Source organism: Bombyx mori, chromosome 13 (genome assembly GCF_030269925.1).
Source record: "Bombyx mori chromosome 13, ASM3026992v2".
Lineage (NCBI taxonomy): Eukaryota > Metazoa > Arthropoda > Insecta > Lepidoptera > Bombycidae > Bombyx > Bombyx mori.
Window position 1 is genome coordinate 1,003,689 of NC_085119.1, and position 21,244 is coordinate 1,024,932.

Genomic DNA, 21,244 nt, shown 5'->3' on the forward strand with positions numbered 1-21,244 from the left:
TACCAATTTGAGTTAACTTTTACGCTATCGAGAACGTTAAAAAACCTGCAATTAACACACTGAAGCTGAAAACTAAGCAAGCAAAATATAAGGATTAATAAAAATTTGAGACCGTAATGCTTAAGTTTTCTAAATTACGCAAACTATCTATAATTTATTGTCACCCTTAGTCTCGTGGCCCAGCAGTTAAAATATGCACGCTACTTCAAAGTTCAAACAATCAATTGTTACCCATTAAATTATTGCCTTTGTTCATTTGGCGTGTTCGGCGTTATCAACACAATCAATATTTTTAGACAAATATAATTACACTTACAATTTAGACAAATATGTATGTATAGGTATGGGTATATAAGTGACATAGGGTAAGTTGGCCATAGTTTTTTCTAAGCTCTGTCAAAAATCAAATACTTATCTTTTTTAATTATATTTATTTGTCATTAAACTTTGATGAATCTTGATGAATCTGAAACTTTGATGTATATTAGTAATATACCTATTTACGCTTATGTATGGTATGTATATATTGTTGTGTATCTATTTGTAATTTAATATAAATTTCATTGCATCTACTATTATTTACTCTGCACTACTTTTGGTTCACTGTTAGGAAATGCCTTAGGAATTAAGTCCGCCAATATAAATTTTACATGAAGTGTAATAAATAAATAAATTCGCCGCCATGATGAAGTCGATTATTTTATCGTTAATGTTGTGCAATGATCCCATAGATAGCTCAATATGCTGCAATAGCTGCTTCGAATTTTGACTTGAAGTTTCTATTGTATCTATTGTATACCGCTTATCACATCCATCAAACGAATAAGTGACTGCCATTGGAAGAAATAGACAGGGCGGTGAAATACCAGGGCAGACACGTAATGAATATATATTTTGTTGTTGTTGTATTGCTTAGATTAGTGGACGAGCTCACAGCCCACCTGGTGTTAAGTGGTTTCTGGAGCCCATAGAAATGTATGACGTAAATGCGCTACCCACCTTGAGATATAAGTTCTAAGGTCTCAGTATAGTTTTTTAGTATTTCTTACGTGTTTCTCTTAAACCACACGAACTAACGATCGCCGTATGTTGAATCGTGCATGCCATTAATCGTTTTTTAAAAGCTGTTATTATAAACGAACATGGCACTTAATGACAAATGATAAATATCACGTTATCAAAGAAAATCTTATTTGAAATGAAATTTACGCCTAACAAATTCAGTAATATTCTGCAAGTTAAAAGAACACATTCAAGATCTACATTGTTAATTACAGTAAGTAGAAGCTTAATATAAATATTGGTTCAGTTTAAAAAACGACGAGTCGCATGGTGCTTGATAAATATATAATTATTTCTAGAATCTCACCTCACTTGGTGAGTGGAATTGTTTCAGGTATGAATCAAAATATCGGCTCTAGTGAGATGATGAACAAAGAACAGAAGTTGGAAGTCGTCGTGGCCTAAAGGATAAGACGTCCGGTGCATACTTAGGTACGTGTTGAGCGATGCACCGGTGTTCGAATCCCGCAGGCGGGTACCAATTTTTCTAATGAAATACGTACTCAATAAATGTTTACGATTGACTTCCACGGTGAAGGAATAACATCGTGTAATAAAAATCAAACCCGCAAAATTATAATTTGCGTAATTACTGGTGGTAGGACCTCTTGAGTCCGCGCGGGTAGGTACCACCGCGCCGCCTATTTCTGCCGTGAAGCAGTAATGCGTTTCGGTCTGAAGGGTAGGGCAGCCGTTGTAACTATACTGAGATCTTAGAACTTATATCTCTAGGTGGGTGACGCATTTATGTTGTAGATGTCTATGGGCTCCAGTAACCACTTAACACCAGGTAGGCTGTGAGCTCGTTCGCACATCTAAGCAATAAAAAAAAAATCGAGACAATTTTCACTATATTATAATTTTCACTTACACTATATATTTGCACGGCATTTCGTAAAAAATATATTAAGCTTAACTGACAAGATTCATGGTTAGTAGTCTAAATGAATTAAATGAATTAATCTCAATGAATTAAAAATTGAGTTTGTATAACATGTAGGTATTTCCTTACAGTTTGCGATATAAATGCAAAAATGGAAAAACTTAAGCCCACGCCTTTAAGCAAAGCGATAAGAACATTTTTGCAGACGACAACCCTACACGGCTTCAAATACTTAGGTTCGAAGTTTTATATTGATCGGTAAGTTTCTGATAATCCAATTTCAGTTTAATTTGAAATGTGCCCCAGCTAATCAGGCTGCCACCATTCTGCCTTTTGGAAATTAATCATGTGCTATGGCTTAAAGGAGCAACTTTTATGCCAATAAAAATGAGGTTTCAATCTTGTCTTGCGGTGGCCAGTTGTACTCTTACAGTGGTCATTTTGGGATCCTATGCTTGCTACATGTAAGACAGAACAAATCAGGGTATTGGTATCTGCCAATGTTGGCACTAAGGGCTGGTTCCTTGTGCACCGAAATTTCCAAGGGCGCTTGAATTTAGGGTAGCTATACGCAGTTAAAATTTTCCCCATTATCGAATAATCTTTGAGATATGTGATTGTATTGAAAATATTCATTGTAGCTTAATAATTTTTTTTGTAGTATACATTTATACGCTTATAGGTCAAATTATGCTCCGGACCTATACTTACTCAATTTACGTAGGAATGGGGCGGTATTTTGACGGCGCCCCAGGACGGTACCTGCGATAAGTCAATTGAGGCCTATAAAATCAAAGGCAGCTAAACGCCTTAATGTCGTAAAATGGATTAACAATGGCGCTATCTTGTTAAGTTAGTTGGACACGCTTTAGTGTTTTCATGTTATAACAAATGCAGCTAAATCTCTAACAAATTCAGTTAAAAAATTTTATTTTTACTTTGTACTAAGTACTAATAAACGAAGTTTTATCATTTAAAATTCAGATTATTAGTTATATTCTCATTCTTTATAAATCTGCTTTAAAATAAAGAATATCGTAGCTATCCGAATAAAATAACTTCAGCCTCCAAACCGGGAGTGTTTCTGACACTTGCCCTAGCAAGAGCAGTACTTCGATGGATCAGGAGGATCCGTAATGACGTGTTTAGGGCCGATTTTTGTAGTTTACCTGAATATTTCACAGACTTGGATTTAGCTGCCTTTGATTTTATAGGCCTCAATTATGAATTTTATGACTTCGACAATCCCGTGGTCCATTTACCTCAGTGCGTTTATTGTAGGATTGGATGGTTTCTGTGTTGCTGTGCAAGCGCCTCTTGTGCCGGACTCCTGTGCACGGTTTTGTGGGCTCGGTTTCTAGAAGTTCCCGCTCTGTTGGCGCTTTACGATTTGAAATTGGAAATGTCAGAGCATCAGTTACCCGTTGTAGCTGTATGTCCTACTGTCGAGAGCATTGCTGAAGCATTCATTGATAAATTGTAAGAATTTCGGGTTACTTGTGAATTTGTATTTATCATAGATATATAAAACCGATAAAAACTGGAATTGTGCTAACAACATCTCTCGTACTAGTTCCGAACAAATTGATTCAGGCAGTGTCGGTCTAGCGAGCAATAACATTCAGTCGCTGAAAGATTTTCCTTTAGCCGTTCATTCCCTACTGATTCCTATACGTATTTGTCACGACTTGAATGAACCGTGTGTATGCGAGATAAAGGTTTGAATGTAGGCATATGATTAATAGTTTTATTAACAACTAGCTGTTTCGACAGACTTGGTAGTGCCTCAATCGATAAATAAAAGACTTAAACTTTTGTATAATATAAACTTATAACAAACAAAAGGAATCCGTCTGACGTTTTATTTCATTCTGAGCATTTTCATATTTATCTACCTTTTAAACCTTTTGTGGACTTCTACAAATAATTCAAGACCAAAATTAGCCAAATCGGTCCAGCCGTTCTCGAGTTTTAGCGAGACTAACGAACAACTTGGGGGTCGATTGCTTCCCGCTTCCGTAGGTTTAACCCGCGATTCCCTACAAGTGACCCCTGGGTGGTGCTAAACGGGAGCCGAAAACATAATCGGTGGTAGGACTAGTCCGACTGGCTGGCGACCACCCTCCAACTAGAGTCCGCCGCCAAATAGCCTAGCTGTGTTCCGGTGTGTGGGTTGGAGAGCCAGTTTTATTCCTTTCCTTTCCTCTTCCTTGTTGGGGGTGAATCTTGATGACACCTGGAACATGCGGATCAGACGTGCGCGCGAGCTTGCGGGACGTGATTGTTTGACAGGGGTATAGGGAGACCCAGTGAAACGGTGTTCGCCGCCGCCCGCCGGTCAGTAGGGGACCTGAACCCGGGTGTCACTACTAAACTCCGCCCCGGGAAGCTGTCCCGCCAACCGGTGTAAAATCCTGTCGTGCGGTCGTCGTGCCGGAGTCGGAGACCGGAGTGGATCCCGGCGATCGTACGCAGGGTGGACTGGGGGCCCTTCCATGCCCTGCGTCGGACTCTCACGGAACCCGTGATCGACCGCACACTATGTTCCGCGCTTTATTCAGGTGTTGTCATGTTTTCACTCCGAACATCCTACCTCACCTTATCCCACTCTCCAAAAAACAAAATGAAAATAAGAAAAAGAAAAAGGGCTATATCGGCGATCCCCTATTCCACATTTAATGTGGATTTCAGCAATGTCAGGGGCCTACATAGCAACCTTGACGCCGTACACCACCACCTTGAGACGGCGCAGCCTGCCCTACTGTTTCTGACGGAGACACAGATATCTGCTCCGGATGATACCTCTTACCTTGAATACCCCGGCTACGTATTGGAGCACAACTTCCTGCGTAAAGCCGGGGTGTGTGTATTCGTCCGGGCTGATGTTTGTTGTCGCCGTCTACGAGGCCTCGAACAACGGGACCTGTCCCTCTTGTGGCTGCGCGTAGATCACGGGGGTTGTACCCGAGTCTACGCATGCCTGTACAGGTCCCACAGCAGTGATGCAGGTGCAGCTCTGATAGAGCATGTGCAAGAGGGGACTAACCGCGTGCTTGAGCAGTACCCATCTGCGGAGGTGGTGGTTCTTGGAGACTTTAACGCTCACCACCAAGAGTGGTTGGGGTCCAGAACCACTGACCTCCCGGGTCGGACTGCCTACGATTTCGCCTTGGCCTACGGCTTCTCCCAGCTGGTGACACAGCCCACCCGTGTCCCAGATATCGAGGGGCACGAGCCTTCTCTGTTGGACCTTCTGCTGACCACGGATCCGGCCGGATACAGTGTGGTGGTCGACGCTCCGCTTGGATCGTCCGATCACTGCCTTATCCGTGCTGCCGTACCACTCTCTCGTCCTGGTCGTCGAACGACGACCGGGTATCGAAGAGTTTGGCGGTATATGTCAGCAGATTGGGATGGATTGCGTGAATTTTACGCATCCTACCCATGGGGGCGGTTCTGCTTTTCCTCTGCTGATCCTGACGTCTGTGCGGACCGTCTTAAAGACGTGGTGCTCCAGGGGATGGAATTGTTTGTTCCCTCTTCTGAAGTGCCCGTTGGGGGTCGCAGCAGACCCTGGTATAACAATGCCAGCAGGGATGCTGCACACCTCAAGCGGTCCGCATACGTGGCATGGGATGATGCCAGGAGGCGTCGGGATCCTAACATCTCAGAGGAAAGGCGGAAATATAACGCCGCCTCCAGGTCCTACAAGAAGGTAATTGCCAAGGCGAAGTCGGAGCACGTTGCTAGAGTTGGCGAGCGACTAAAGAGCTATCCCTCTGGGAGCCGTGCTTTTTGGTCGCTCGCCAAAGCTGCAGAAGGAAACTTTTGCAGGTCTAGTCTCCCACCACTGCGCAAGTCCGATGACACTCTGGCCCACAGCGCGAAAGAGAAGGCTGACCTTCTGGTCAAACTCTTCGCCTCGAACTCGACTGTGGACGACGGGGGTGCCACACCACCGAACATCCCCCGGTGTGATAGCTCCCTGCCGGATATCTGCTTCACACAGTGTGCAGTCAGGCGGGAGCTCCGACTCCTGGACGTCCATAAGTCGAGTGGGCCAGACGGCATCCCCGCAGTGGTTCTGAAAAAGTGCGCCCCTGAGCTGACGCCTGCGCTAACGCGTTTGTATCGCCTCTCTTATTGCACTAACAGGGTTCCGTCTTCATGGAAGACCGCCCACGTCCACCCTATCCCCAAGAAGGGTGACCGGTCGGACCCATCGAGCTATAGGCCTATCGCGATAACTTCCTTGCTTTCCAAGGTGATGGAGCGAATAATAAACACACAACTCCTGAAGTATCTTGAAGATCGCCAGCTGATCAGTGACCGACAGTACGGTTTCCGTCACGGTCGTTCAGCTGGCGATCTTCTTGTATACCTTACTCATAGGTGGGCTGAAGCCTTGGAGAGCAAGGGCGAGGCTCTTGCTGTGAGCCTTGATATCGCGAAGGCCTTCGACAGGGTCTGGCATAAGGCGCTTCTGTCGAAGCTACCATCTTACGGAATCCCCGAGGGTCTCTGCAAGTGGATCGCTAGCTTTCTGGATGGGCGGAGCATCACGGTCGTTGTAGACGGTGATTGTTCTGATACCATGACCATTAATGCTGGCGTTCCACAAGGTTCGGTGCTCTCCCCCACGCTTTTCATCCTGTATATCAATGACATGCTGTCTATTGATGGCATGCATTGCTATGCGGATGACAGCACGGGGGATGCGCGATATATCGGCCATCAGAGTCTTTCTCGGAGCGTGGTGCAAGAGAGACGATCAAAACTTGTGTCTGAAGTGGAGAACTCTCTGGGGCGAGTCTCCGAGTGGGGTGAATCGAACTTAGTTCAATTCAACCCGTTGAAGACACAAGTTTGCGCGTTCACTGCGAAGAAGGACCCCTTTGTCATGGCGCCGCAATTCCAAGGAGTATCCCTGCAACCTTCCGCGCGCATCGGGATACTTGGGGTCGACATTTCGAGTGATGTCCAATTTCGGAGTCATTTGGAAGGCAAAGCCAAGTTGGCGTCCAAAATGCTGGGAGTCCTCAACAGAACGAAGCGGTATTTCACGCCTGGACAAAGACTTTTGCTTTATAAAGCACAAGTCCGGCCTCGCGTGGAGTACTGTTCCCATCTCTGGGCCGGGGCTCCCAAATACCAGCTTCTTCCATTTGACTCCATACAGAGGAGGGCCGTTCGAATCGTCGATAATCCCATTCTCGCGGATCGTTTGGAACCTTTGGGTCTGCGGAGGGACTTCGGTTCCCTCTGTATTTTGTACCGAATGTTCCATGGGGAGTGCTCTGAGGAATTGTTTGAGATGATACCGGCATCTCGTTTTTACCATCGCACCGCCCGCCACCGGAGTAGAGTTCATCCATACTACCTGGAGCCACTGCGGTCATCGACAGTGCGTTTCCAGAGGTCTTTTCTGCCACGTACCATCCGGCTATGGAATGAGCTCCCCTCCACGGTGTTTCCCGAGCGCTATGACATGTCCTTCTTTAAAAGAGGCTTGTGGAGAGTATTAAGCGATAGGCAGCGGCTTGGCTCTGCCCCGGGCATTGCTGAAGTCCATGGGCGACGGTAACCACTCACCATCAGGTGGGCCGTATGCTCGTCTGCCTAACAAACTCCTGTATAACAAAATCCCACAAGATGTTCAGAACCTACATATACATAGGTTTAAGAAAACTGTTAAAGAACATCTGTGCAATAAAGCTTACTATAAAGTCAATGATTATCTAGAAGATTGCACAAAGTGGGAATGAGTTGCTCGCTCCGGGCATTTCAATATTGTAGTAATTGTTACGTTATAATACTCATTGTAAAAAACTCATATTTAAAAAAAATAATGTAATATTAAAAAATTAATAAATAACAATTTATTAAAAAAAAAAAAAAAAACATGCCCGCTGAGTTTCTTGCCAATTCTTCTCAGGACGGAGGCTAGTTCTTGTGAATTGGCGGTAGTTCTTTTGACGTTCAACAAGTATGTACTTTCATTTATGTTGAATAAAAATTTTTTGATTTGATTTGATTTGATTTACAAGGGCAATAAAAAAAAAAAAAAAAAACATCAATTCATTTTTATATATAGAGATAACACAATATATTAAATGTAATACTGTATTAAAAGGGGAGTGAGTGTTGAGATGACGGTTGCTAGAAGAGAATGGTATAGAAAAATTCGCTGTGCCGACCCCACCTAGTAGATTAGTACCTTATATATTTAATAAAAATAATTGAACACACGTGTTTGCAGGTCACATGATAAGAATCTAAACAAACGGCTACCTCTAACTTTAGCCCACGTTCTCAAAGGTAAACCAGCAGCCGACGACCAAATACAGATACTTGACCACTTGCTGACTGTGAACAATGTCACCTTACTAGACATCATGAGGGCGCACATGCCCCCGTGCCACGCGGTCATCAAGAAGTGTCGCTGGCAGAATATCTATAAGTCGTGCGATATCCTGTTTGACATCGAAGTTACACCTTGGGGTCTGTGCTGCGTTTTGAGACCTAATAAAAAGTAAGGACAGTAAAAAAATACATTATAATGTACATTAAATTAAAATGATTTTTTTTCTGGTTTTTATTAGTCATAGGTGATTTTTTTTCCTACCTATTCGCTGGTAACCTAAGAGGCTATTACAACTTCACGCGGCCGGTGGGTGAACTTACGGGTTCGACCTGAGATAATTCGCCAACACTAGCCCTAGCAAGAGCAGTACTTCGAAAAATGAATCACCGGATTCGAATCGCGACCCATTGAAAAGGTCCGGCTAGAAACTCAGTGGGCTAGAAGAAATAATAATTACTAAAACTACATTTACTGTTAAATATTTTATACTTTCTTGACCACGAATATTGTGAACGGTATTTGAAACGTCAGAAATAATAATGTGGAAATAATAACAGCGAAATTAAATCGTAAAAAGTAATTTTAATTCTGATAAACATATATCAAAATAGGTTTTTCATGATGAAATCAAATCAAATAAAGAAAAATTATTCAACATAAATGAAAGTACATACTGGTTGAACGTCAAAAGAACTACCGCCAATTCACAAAAACTAGCCTCCGTCCTGAGAAGAATTGGCAAGAAACTCAGCGGGCATGTATTTTTTTTGAGTTTACTCCTTTAGAATCGATTTACATATATAGGCCCGGGGTATGAAAATTATGGGGACCAAAATCGTACTAGCATGTCACACGAAATGCGTTATGCGCCTGCGCCGGCAGTCCGCCACAAAGCCTCGTACTGATCGCGCGTTTCTCTCATTATTGTATTTTCATATATTTGTTAGTCGTTTGTTTTGTGTCTCGTTAATTTGTTAATAATCTGTAGTGTATCGTGTTGTCGTAATATAGAACTATTTCTCGTATTGTTTCGTTTAATTTTTTATATCCAGTAAACTCCAGTCGTGCGTCGGAGCGGCACACACACTTTTTTTTATTAGATTTTTTGATAAATGAGTTAGTAAGGGAGGATTTGTGTTTGAAGCGTCACAAATTATAATGGTACCGTTGCAATCGGGTGCCTAAGCATTCTCCAACATTACAGACTGGCAAATCAAGGCACGAGTCTACAATTAAGAAATGGATTCCAAAGTACACTAAGGTTGGACTTGGCCGTGCAATGTTTTAATGACACCAACCTTTATAATTTTGAGGTAAATTAATCTTCAATGGGGCTTTAATATTTTTATGAGCGTAGTCAGCATAAGGTACCTGTTATAAGGTGGTAAACGTAACTCGGATGGGTCGGTGATAACGCTGTCTACGGCACTATGTAATAAGTACTAAGTATCAGATAGTATTACCATATTGTAATTATCGTAGTCTAAATTATTTATAATTCCTTTTATAACATGAAGGGTAAGGTTTTAGTTTGAATACATCCACTCGAGAAAACCGAGTCTGGTATTTTCCTTTCAAATAACTAACATTAAATAAGTTCTTTTGCTTTTTGTTTCCATCTGCTGCACAGTTCCATAATGATGACCACCACCACCACCGGAACAGTATATAAATACTGCTCCGATGGTGGTGAGTCATCTCTTTCAATATTTTTTTCTCTGATTGGTGAAATGGTGCAATAGTCAGGGTGGCGGTACCTACGCTAATTATGTTTTTTATACGGGTTTGACTTATATCACACGATGGTATTCCTTTACCGCAGAAGTCCTATGTTGAATATTTGTTAAGTCCGTATTTCATTACAAAAATTGGTACCTGTCTGGTATACCTATTTTATTTTTTTCTACTTATGATTCTGTTCTGAAATGATTTTTAAATCAGACTGAAAAAGAATCGCCTTATGTGTTATTCTGAATTTATTTTCCTTGCGATTTGTTCAGTTCTTTACAAAATACGACGGGGAAGAGTGGATTGAACCAATGCAATTAGCTCCCGGAAACACTTATATGGCCCAGTTGAGATACACGTCCATCCCGGAGAGTACTGACACCGAGAGACTGATTGAAGAATCATGTGTCTCCCGAAAAGGATACTCAAGAAGTGATTGTTTAGTAAGTTGAGTTAAGAGCTATATTTAACAATTATCAGGTAATTCGGAAGAGTTTATTATAGTGCGCTAGTCACCTCCTGAGGTATGTGGCGGGGTAAGACGGGGCAGGGCGTGATTTACAAGACGCACACGATATTATATTAAGTGCAGATAAATCTCAGAATAACATGTTAGAATGAATGTGATGTTTGGCGATTCGAATTTCCTTCATCTACAATTCTCATTACGCTCATTACGCTTGAGAAAAATCGGTACACATTGTAAATTACATTTTACACTGGTCGTGTAATTGGTGGACCCATCTTAGGATATTTTACCTCGTGTATGCTTGGAACAAACTGGCAAGAACAACTGTATCGTATAACCGCCGCGGTGGTCGACGGCAGACTGAGTTAGCTTGACGTTTGCCTACCTCGCCCGCCCTGCCGCTCACATACCTACCTCAGGCGGTGACTAGTGCTTCCGCGCACACTATATGCAATAGACATTCATATAAGAAATCAGGCTAAGGGATTGGAAAAAATACTATCCAAAGTAATTCATATACTGTCGCTAGGGCCTTATAGGAAAAGTGTTAACCGCATGCGATTAACTGGACTAAGAGGCCTTTTTTACTTTGTCCACTTTTACCGAAAACATGGCTATAGAACTATTTTTAGAAAAAAAAAAAGAACCATTTCATTGTATATTTTAAAAAGTATAAATTGAATAGTGGAATTAACTACTTAACTTTTTTTTTGTTTAGTTCAGTGGACGAGCTCACAGCCCGCCTGGTGTTAAGTGATCACTGGAGCCCATAGACATCCAGAACGTAAATGCGACACCCACCTTGAAATGTAAGTTCTAAGGTCTCAGTATAGTTACAACAGCTGCCCCACCCTTCAAATCGAAACGCATTACTGCTTCACGTCAGAAATAGGCAGGGTGGTGGTACCTACCCGTGCGGACTCACAAGAGTAGGACTTCCAGTCAAATTATGTTTCCAGTGGGTTTTTATCAGATGTAAGAGTCACCGAAGTCGCGTTAAGCCGGAATCCATCTACGACTTAAGGGAATTATTATTATTTATTATAGTTAAACTACAATTCGCTGAAATTTTACTTAAATGGGTATCCGACATCATATTATAGCGACTTCGACAGCCATGAGCGAATTACGACATCAAAATTAACGATCAACATAATTTGCATCCCTTGATCTCTCAGAAGCGCTGCTCCGAGAAGATATGCGGTTGCGTTGACCCGCTGAGAGGAAACCGGCAACTGGCTGACGGGGACTTACTGCCGTGCTCTCTCACGGAACTCAAATGTTTGAGGTCCTATGGAGTTAAGGGTACATAATGATGTAGTTCCTTACTCTTAATAGCTTAGTCGAAGTCTTTCAATAGAAAATCCTTTAATTTTACGAAGATTTCCAAAATTACAAAACTTATCTCATCCGATTTATGTGTATACCTACATAGTTTCTTATTTTTTTATTGCTTGGATGGGTAGACGAGCTCACGGCTCACCTGGTGTTACTGGTGTTAACTGATTACCGGAGCCCATAAACATCTACAACGTAAATACCGCCATCCACCTTGAGACATGAGTTCTAAGGTCTCACTTTTAACAGTACAACGGCTGCCCCGCCCTTCAAACCGAAACGCATTACTGCTTCACGACAGAGATGGGAAGGGTTTTGGTACCTACCCTTGCGGACTTCTATGAGGTCCTGCCACCAATAAAAAGTGATGTAATACTGTTAATGAGTGAAGAGTATGCAGCGTCGCTTCTCAGCCGGCGTAATTTCATAGAACCCCATCTTTGATCATAGCTATTCTGTAATTTCTGTTCTTTCCAGGTCACGAAACGTGCAACTGTGCTCCCAGCTGTAAGAAAGTCACCGCGTACACAACGCTAGAGTCGTCTCCTTTGAACTTCAACAGCTACGTCATTGATCCTATTTAGTAAGTGTGAAAATGTTCTCGTGAACCCTCCACAGGTCTGCCGGTCTTCCACACGGGCGAGCCACTCAATCATTATAAGCAGGTTCCTGGTGAGTCCGAAATTTTAAGGTTTGAACATACCTATATTAAAATGCGTTGACAGTGCAAGAACATTCGTATACCTACTAATAAAGGCTTTAGCTTTTTTGTTGTTGTTGTGTAGATAAGTGGACGAGCTCACAGCCCGCTTGGTGTTAAATGGTTACTGGAGCCCATAGACATCTACAACGTAAATGCGCCACCCCCCTTGAGATATAAGTTCTAAGATCTCAGTATAGTTACAACGGCTGCCCCACCCTTCAAACCGAAACGCATTACTGCTTCACGGCAGAAATAGGCAGGGTGCTGGTACCTACCCGTGCGGACTCACAAGACGTCCTACCCCTTAGGTTATTTTAGAAACATGACTTAGATAGATACTTTTTATGATATGAATAATGAATGTGAATATTATTTTCAGCAGTGGACTAAACGCAACGTCGTCCGTAGTGATGCACGTGCGCGTCAACATCAATTTGTCTCGTATATTCACTTTGAACCCAACAGAAACTTGGTTTACCTTGCTATGTGAGTATCCGTTGTATTTAGCGTCGAAGAGACGGGTGAGTTGCAACTCCTCAAGCGTGTTATTTGGTTTTGTGTGTTATTTGTTTAGACATTACCTGTATGTACCTGTGTGCTTAGTGCGAGTTTCTTAACGTTCTTTTTTTTTTTTTTTTTGGCTCGAGTCTCTTCTTTTACGAATTACTCTGCCAATGTCAGGTAGATAGAATATCAATGATATAGATAGATATAGATTGTAGCAGATGAGATGAATAAGAACTGAAGAAAAATTTGTAAATATTTTTACAGTTTAATGTTATTGCGGGAAATAAAATAAGCTAATGCATTTACAACTTTAGGATTAGGGAATGTTAAGAGATAGTTCATATTAACTGGGAACGGGATGTTAGTGTTAGTTAGTAAACAATACAGTGGTGGGCATTCAACATTAAGAGCGCATTCCAGAAATATATGATCTAAAGTACCGATAGATTTACCGCAACTACACATAGGAGAAGGTTTAATTTTTAGCTTAAATAAAAATTGTGGTGAGCAAAAGTGACCCAATCGAAGCCTGATAAGTACACTAGTTATTTGCTTGTTGAATTTTTTGAACTTATAAAACCAAGGTTTGATAAAGACACTAGGATTTATTTTAGAATATTGATATTTGTAGGTTTCCCATTGCTTTTGCCAGTCTGATACGAGATTAAGTTTAATATTATGAATAAGATCACGACTTACATTCGCGTAGTACTCACAATCACCACTATGTGTTGCTTCTTTAGCCATTTGATCCACAGTTTCATTCCCAAGAATTCCTGTATGTGAAGGGATCCAAACTATTTCAACTTTAATGTTGTTTTGATGACAGGTGAACAACAGGTTTTTGATTATACAAACTAGCGGATTTTCTAAACAATTCTTTATCGGATTCTTTGAAATGGCTTGAATAGCACTAGAACAATCACTGAATATCGCGGAGTAGTTAATTGAGTGCTGCATGATGAACTTTAGACAACTTATCAATGCAATACACTCGCCCGTGAATACCGAGGTTTCTGGGGGTAGTTTGTGCAATTTGTAATGATTTGCGTTTGGGTGATAGAAGGCAGCACCAGTGTTACCATTTGAAACTAATTTCGAGGCATCGGTGAAAAATAAATTCCACCGTGGCCATTTTTCTTCTACCATGTTTAAAAATTTTAAGTTGGCGTTTTTTGTATTTTTTTCTAAACCTATGTTTAGATAAACTGTGGGGGAATGGCAGAGGGCCTTAAATGATATTTTGAAAATAGGGAGGGTGTCGGATTGAATTAAGGGAGATTGGAAGCTATCAATATAATTTACACTTTTAATGAGACAGGGCTGTTCCCTACTATTCCAGAAGTTTGAAGTCATACAATTTTGAAGAGCAGATAATTTTGATATAATAGCATTAGGGTGTATTTGAGCTAAACGGAGAGTATATCGATCTGAAAGATACTGTCGTCTCAGGCTTAAGGGCGACTCTGCACTTTCGACCTGTAGGGCTCGAGTTGGGGAGGATTTCATTGCACCCAGCACTATTCTTAAGGCTTTGAACTGAACTGAGTCTAATCGAGACAGAATACTTTTAGTTGAGGTCTGCAGGAAAATTGAGCCGAAGTCTATAATACTGCGAACTAGAGCATTATAAAGGAGTTTTTGACTATAGGGATGGGCACCCCACCATGTACCAGATAGTGCGCGTAGCACATTGATGTTTTTTTCACATTTTTTTACTGTGTTATCGACGTGTGCCGAACCCGTAAGCTTGGCGTCTAGTATTAGACCCAGAAATTTTGCCTCTGTTACTAGTGGAATACTATATCCTTGATATACGATGTTTATATTAGGGGGAGAACGCTTTCTTGAAAATAATACTACTTGACTCTTTATTGGAGCTACGTCAAAGCCGTGGTCCAATAACCAGTTGCCAACAGAGTCCAAACAAGCATTTATATCAAGTGAACCCTCATTGATATTTTCGTGCACACGATAGATGCAGATATCATCTGCGTATTGAATAATTTCACAGTTATTTGTGAGAGCGGAGCCTATATCCGAAGTATAAATATTAAATAATAATGGACTAATAACTGAACCCTGAGGGAGTCCCTTCCACACAGTTCTTTCTGTAGATAAGAGGCCATCTATACGAAAGCTGATCTTACGTTCTACCAGTAAATTGCATATAAATTGTACTACTTTACAGGGAATGCTCAGCTTGAACAGTTTGTTCCTGAGCACCGAAATTAGTACGTTGTCGTAGGCCGATTCTATATCTAAGAAAACTGATATGACCGAGTGTTTATTGGAAAATGCAATCTGGATGTCAGATATTAGAAGCGCGTGGCAGTCCATAACACTTTTACCTTTTCTAAACCCTAATTGGCTGGGAGAGAGGATACCTTGACTCTCTACAAACCAGTCCAATCTATTTTTCAGAAGATGTTCTGTGATTTTACATAATGTTGAGGAAAGGGCTATGGGTCTATATGATGATGATAGTAGTGGGTCTTTTGAAGGTTTTAGGACTGGGAGGATAATTTGGTGTTTCCAAGATGGCGGGATGGAACCGGTGTCAAAAAATGAATTTATAATAGTTAGGAGATGATAAAGAGCATTATCTGGGCATTCTTTTACAAAGGAATAAGGGATACCGTCTAATCCTGGGGTAGAATCTTTTAAATTGCCTAATACCATTTTTAGTTCTGCAATAGAAAACGGAACATCTAGATCAGTAGAGTGGGTAAAATGATAGGACATGGGGAGTTCAGAAAACCAAGGCACATAAGCTGGGGCTAGCTTATTGCAAAATTCTTTGGTCCAGCTATTTAAGTTTGTTTTAGGCGATGGGATGGCTAGTTTGCTAGATTTGTATCTTCTTAGCATATTCCACATTACAGTTGGATGCGTAGATGGTGAAACGTTTTGGCAAAAAGATTGCCAACCCGTGCGTTTCTTCCTATTTAGCAGTCTTTTACTTTTGGCTTCAATTTTACGGAATGAGATATAATTTTCTAATGTCATATTTTTATTGAAATTTAATTCAGCATATTTTCTTGCTTTGACTATCTCCGTACATTGTTGATCCCACCATGGAGGAGAGGGAATTTTTCTGGATGATATATTTTTAAATGGAATGTTGGTTGAGCTAGCAGAATGTAGAACATCGACAAAATTCTCATAACATTCGAGTGCATTGGCGTTAGTGACGCTTTCTTTTAAACTTATTTCATTTTCCACACAGGTTCGGAAGCCACTCCAATTGGCCGCATTCAATCGATATTTAAAAAGAGATGGAGGGCTCATAGTTTTTCCAAAAGAGGGGAAAGAAATTTTAATGGGGGCATGATCACTACAATAAGTGTGTTGGTCTATGTCCCATGATAAAAGAGGTGCAAGAGAGGGTGAACAGATGGACAAGTCGACCGCGGAAGGATTTTGAAGAGGAGAAGTTTTACGCGTGGGTCGGCCATCATTTAAAATAACTAGATCACCGTCATCTAGTATTTGACAGAGTTTTTCTCCTGGTCTATCATTTCGGTATGAACCCCACAAAGTATTGTGGCAATTAAAATCGCCGACTATAACAATTGGGGGTGGAAGGGAGTTAATTATACTACTAAGTTCAGTTATGATAGAAATAGTAGGATGCGGTATATAGATAGAAAGTAATGTAATAGTTTTAGATTTGAAATACACAGTGGCAGCTAGCATGTAAACATTCTCAATTGACGGTAAAGAGATTTGAATATATTTTACGCAGTTTCTGAATAATAGGGCCACGCCGTCCCATCCATCCGGGCGGTCGTGCCTTAAAGTGGCGTATTGTGGAATATAAAAAGGCGTTGACGGTTTAAGCCATGTTTCAGATATTGCGACTATTGATGGTTCGTGTTTATTAATCAGATAGCATAGTTCATTTTTTTTATGAACTATGCTCCTGATATTCCATTGTAGAATGGTTTCCGTTTTGATTGATTAAAAGTTGGGTAATTTCGAATAGTTTTTCGGCAACGTTGGACGGTAAACTTTGATTGGTGGATACATAGGTAACTAGGCTTTGTTGTAGTAGATCAAGGATATCTGATATTTTAGAGACATCTGTAGAGTTGGAAATAGTTTTAGAACTCTGCAGAGCACAACCGTTTTCAGGAGTAGGTATATTAAATTCTCGAATGATATTTTCATGTGCTTTTTTATCATAACCCCTTTGAATTGGGGCTCTAGGTTTTGGTTTTAAAAAAACGGTTTTTCTGTAAGAATTAGTCTCAATGTGATTTATTGGATCTTGGGTGGGCACTCTTGTAACGTGAGCTTGTTTTAGAACTTCTGAGTATGGACGTTGAGAGGCGGCAATGCCTTTTGCAGCCTCCTGAAAAGATATTCCTTCTTCTGACATACGTGTTTTGATTTCGCGTTGACGTTGTTGCTCAGGACAATTTTTATCTAAAGCGGAATGTGTGCCTGAACAAAAAATGCAGGACAGTGAGTCATCGTTAATATAACATCTATTGCTAGAATGTGGTCCGCCGCATTTATGACAACGTGGATTTGATCTACACGCTTCTTTAACATGGCCGTAACGACAACAGTTAAAACACTGTATCACTGGAAATTTATAGGGTTCTATGGCAATAGAGTTATGGAAGCAATAAACGTAGCGAGGGAGCCGCTGTCCATCAAAAGTCAGAACTACTGTCTCACTAGGACGCCATTCGTAGGATGTCTCGTTCCTAACTTTATAATTAAGCCTCCTAGCTTTAACTACCTTTCCGCAACCTAATGGAACATCTATATAGTTTGGTATCTCTTCATTAGAGAAATCTGTGGGAATGCCCCTGGCAATTCCCATACGAGTTACCTGATAAGACGGGATAAAAGCTTTATAGCCTTCTTCAAGAAGGAGACTATTTTCTAGGAAATCGTTTGCAGCAGATGAGATCGTAAATTCCACAACTATCCTGTTACGGCCTAATTTTTTAATTCCGTCTTTACTGATATGTGGAATGTTATGTTTAAAGATGAATTGACCAAATTTTACAGGGTGGATTGATACTCCTGAAGAGGGGTCACTTTCAATCTTAGAAACATGTACTGCAAAAGGTCCCAAATCTGATGATAGGTATTTACGAGTGTATGCCGGGGTCGAAGGTTGATTATTTTTCGATGATTTTGTCGAATTTTCAATCCTAGTTATTTTGTGTCTAATGGACTGATCATCTGCGATTGGGCCTCTTTTCCGCGATGAGGCTTCATTTGGTAATAGCTCGACGTCAGGAATAGGTGAGGAAGAACTTGACCGAATGGAAGGAGCTGTCAATGTTGAAAAACTTGGAGATCCTAGGGATTCACTATCCCGGGATTCAGAATCATGTTCTGGTATCCCCGGATCGGGAGGTTTATTTTTGTCAGAATTCATATTACATTTTATAAGTGAGGGTACACCATAAAAAAGAATTAATTTATAATAAGTAAGAAAAAATGATATTTAAAGAATATAAAACTACTTACCAACACCGAGAAACATAAACTAAACTAAATAAATAAATGTTAAACACTCACAAATAAGGAAATATTTACAAATAACATGCAAAAATAATATTTAATAGACCGCGATGACAACCACGTGATATTCGCACTAGAGCTGACCACAGAGTCCTTAACGTTCTTGATTTTTATTTTATTGCTTAGATGGGTGAACGAGCTCACAGCCCACCTGGTGTTAAGTGGTCACTGGAGCTCATAGACATCTACGACGTAAATGCGCCAACCACCTTGAGATATAAGTTGTAAGGTCTCAAGTATAGTTACAACGGCTGTCCCACCCTTTAAGCCGAAACGCATTACTGCTTCACGGCAGAAATAGACGGGGTGGTGGTACCTACCCGTGCGGACTCACAAGAGGTCCTACCACCAGTAAAGATTTACGATAGCATAAAAGTTAACTCGAATTTGTATGAAGTTGGAGTTTGCCGCTAGGGGCGCTGTTCCAACTGCATACAAATTCGAGTTAACTTTTACGCTATCGAGAACGTTAAAAAACTCGCACTAAGCACACTGAGCTTATTGAAGAATTTCTCGGGTGTCCAGGCTCGCAGCGATAAATATATCCTTGGGAACTAATGTACTTGGCCCAGCGATAAGTGGTGATCATCATGAAAACCGCCCTGTCGATCGCTGCGAGTCAGCGACAACGGCTCTCGGTTGTTCTAAGTGTTCCAGCGGTGGAAGGTTGATAACACGGAGCACTATAGGATACTACTAGGAGGGTAGATATGGGTATTCGACGGGAACAAAACCTCGCTTTGTTTTTTGGCGATTACGACGAAGGAAAGATCTTCCACCGAGCGGCTGATATTGCTCGGTAGACCGACGGTCTGACAGTTTTTTTCCCTACCTATGCTGATAGCCTTAAGAGGCTATTTCAGCGTAACCTTAACTAGAAGGTGAGCTCACGGGGCTCAAACCTGACGACGATGCTAACACGAACCCTAGCAAGAGCCGTGCTTCGCAGAATCTACCACCGGATCAGAAACGCGACCCACTGAGAAGATCCGGCGATAAACTCAGTGGGCTGTATCTATGGGTCTGAAAGTTGTTACTTGGAACTAGTATAGGTATATACAAGCTTGAAATCTTGAAAATGTCATAAGCGAGATTCAGGCGTCTGTCAAATGTCTTGTGTGATGGCTATTCACAAGTGGACTTTTGTAAATTTGTCTTCTCATCATTTTACATTGCCCATTTAATTGAATTTTCACGAAACTAAATTTAGAACAGTTAAAGTTGGCTAACTAATCTAAACTTAAAAATTAGAAGATTAAAATGGTTTAAAAAATATATAATTTTTTTTTGTGGCAGCGTCACTCGGAGGAGTCTTCAATATGTTCTTAGGAGTCGGATTATTTAGTGCACTGGAATTACTATACTTGTTCTTCATCAAGCTGCCGAACGCAATGAGAAGATCATCAGAATTTCATTATGGAAATTAAAATGTAACTAACAGCGGAATTGTTTTATTTCTGTGATACGTAGGTACGTTCGTAGTTTGTACGTATTCAAAAACGATATCCCAGGACGAAAGGGGGATAGTTTGATAATGTGATACTCATAATATAATTCTGCATGTAGACTTGTGGTTGGCGTAATGCAAGCCGGTCCATGCCTGACTAGTTGTGCATCCTGGGTTGAAAGGTCAAGACAAGTGCGTAGTAGTACCACGTACCTGATGGTCACCATCACCATCGGCTTAGACAGTAAGTCCATGGACACACCTAAGCCTTTAACCGCCGCTCCCGTCTCTGCTGAGACCTAATTTGCAGCAAAACATGCCAGGATACCAGTAGATATACGAGTCAGAATTTAAGTGGAAACTGTGATTTGGTGTAAGATCCTGAATGGGCCCTGCGGCTTCAGACAGTAAGAGTGACGTATATTCCGATGGCGGCAGATGCAATAGTAACCTACCTAACAAGCTTAACTTTAACTATTTGGCAGAGAACAACCTCAGAACAAATTAATCTATTCCATATACTCCAAAGACAAGTTCGAAGTTGTATTGGCGTAAAGTACTTACTCGAATCGAGCAATGCGACTGTGTCTATGTTCGAATCTTGAAATCTCTGCTCTTGCTACGGTCAGTGTTAGCAACACTCCGGTTTGAGCCTCATAAGCTCACCTACACAAGTTAGGATGAAGCTGAAAGAGCCCCCCAAGGCTATCAACATAGGTAGGAAAAAAAAAGCAAGTAGGATATATGCATATAAGTACTATAATTACTATAATTAGATCTTTTATTTTGTTTATTTCATATTGATGTAGGTATTCGACCAATGTTATTAAGCTGTGGAGTATGTGTTTACTTGCTTAGTTATTCTTTTGATTTTAATTCATTCCTCAACCTTTGTTTTCCTAACTATGCTAATAGCCTTGAGAGGCTATTTCAGCATCTCCTTAACGTCTAGGTGAGCTCAAATCGGAAGTGTTGCTATCACTGGCACTAGCAAGAGCAGTGCTTCGCAGAATCTACCACCGGATCGGAAATGCGACGCAGTGAGAAGATCCGATGAGAAACTCAGTGGCCGTGTCTATGGGTTAATTTATTCGTCGAGCGCTTTTCTTTTTTTTTTTTTTTTATTGCTAGATGGGTGGACGAGCTCACAGCCCACCTGGTGTTAAGTGGCTACTGGACCCCATAGACATCCA

General features: G+C 41.1%; 1 protein-coding gene across 1 annotated transcript; it reads left to right on the plus strand.

Annotated features, from left to right (window-relative positions):
* The first annotated feature begins 1,490 nt into the window (after nucleotides 1–1,490).
* On the plus strand, nucleotides 1,491–20,044 carry LOC105841656 (sodium channel protein Nach). The gene is made up of 9 exons (XM_038015087.2): nucleotides 1,491–2,203; nucleotides 3,227–3,424; nucleotides 8,205–8,477; nucleotides 9,514–9,622; nucleotides 10,310–10,480; nucleotides 11,685–11,811; nucleotides 12,322–12,427; nucleotides 12,927–13,033; nucleotides 19,901–20,044. The coding sequence occupies exons 1-9, from the start codon at nucleotides 2,097–2,099 to the stop codon at nucleotides 20,029–20,031; spliced, it is 1,329 nt and encodes a 442-aa protein (XP_037871015.1). The 5' UTR covers nucleotides 1,491–2,096; the 3' UTR covers nucleotides 20,032–20,044.
* Nucleotides 20,045–21,244: the final 1,200 nt, after the last annotated feature.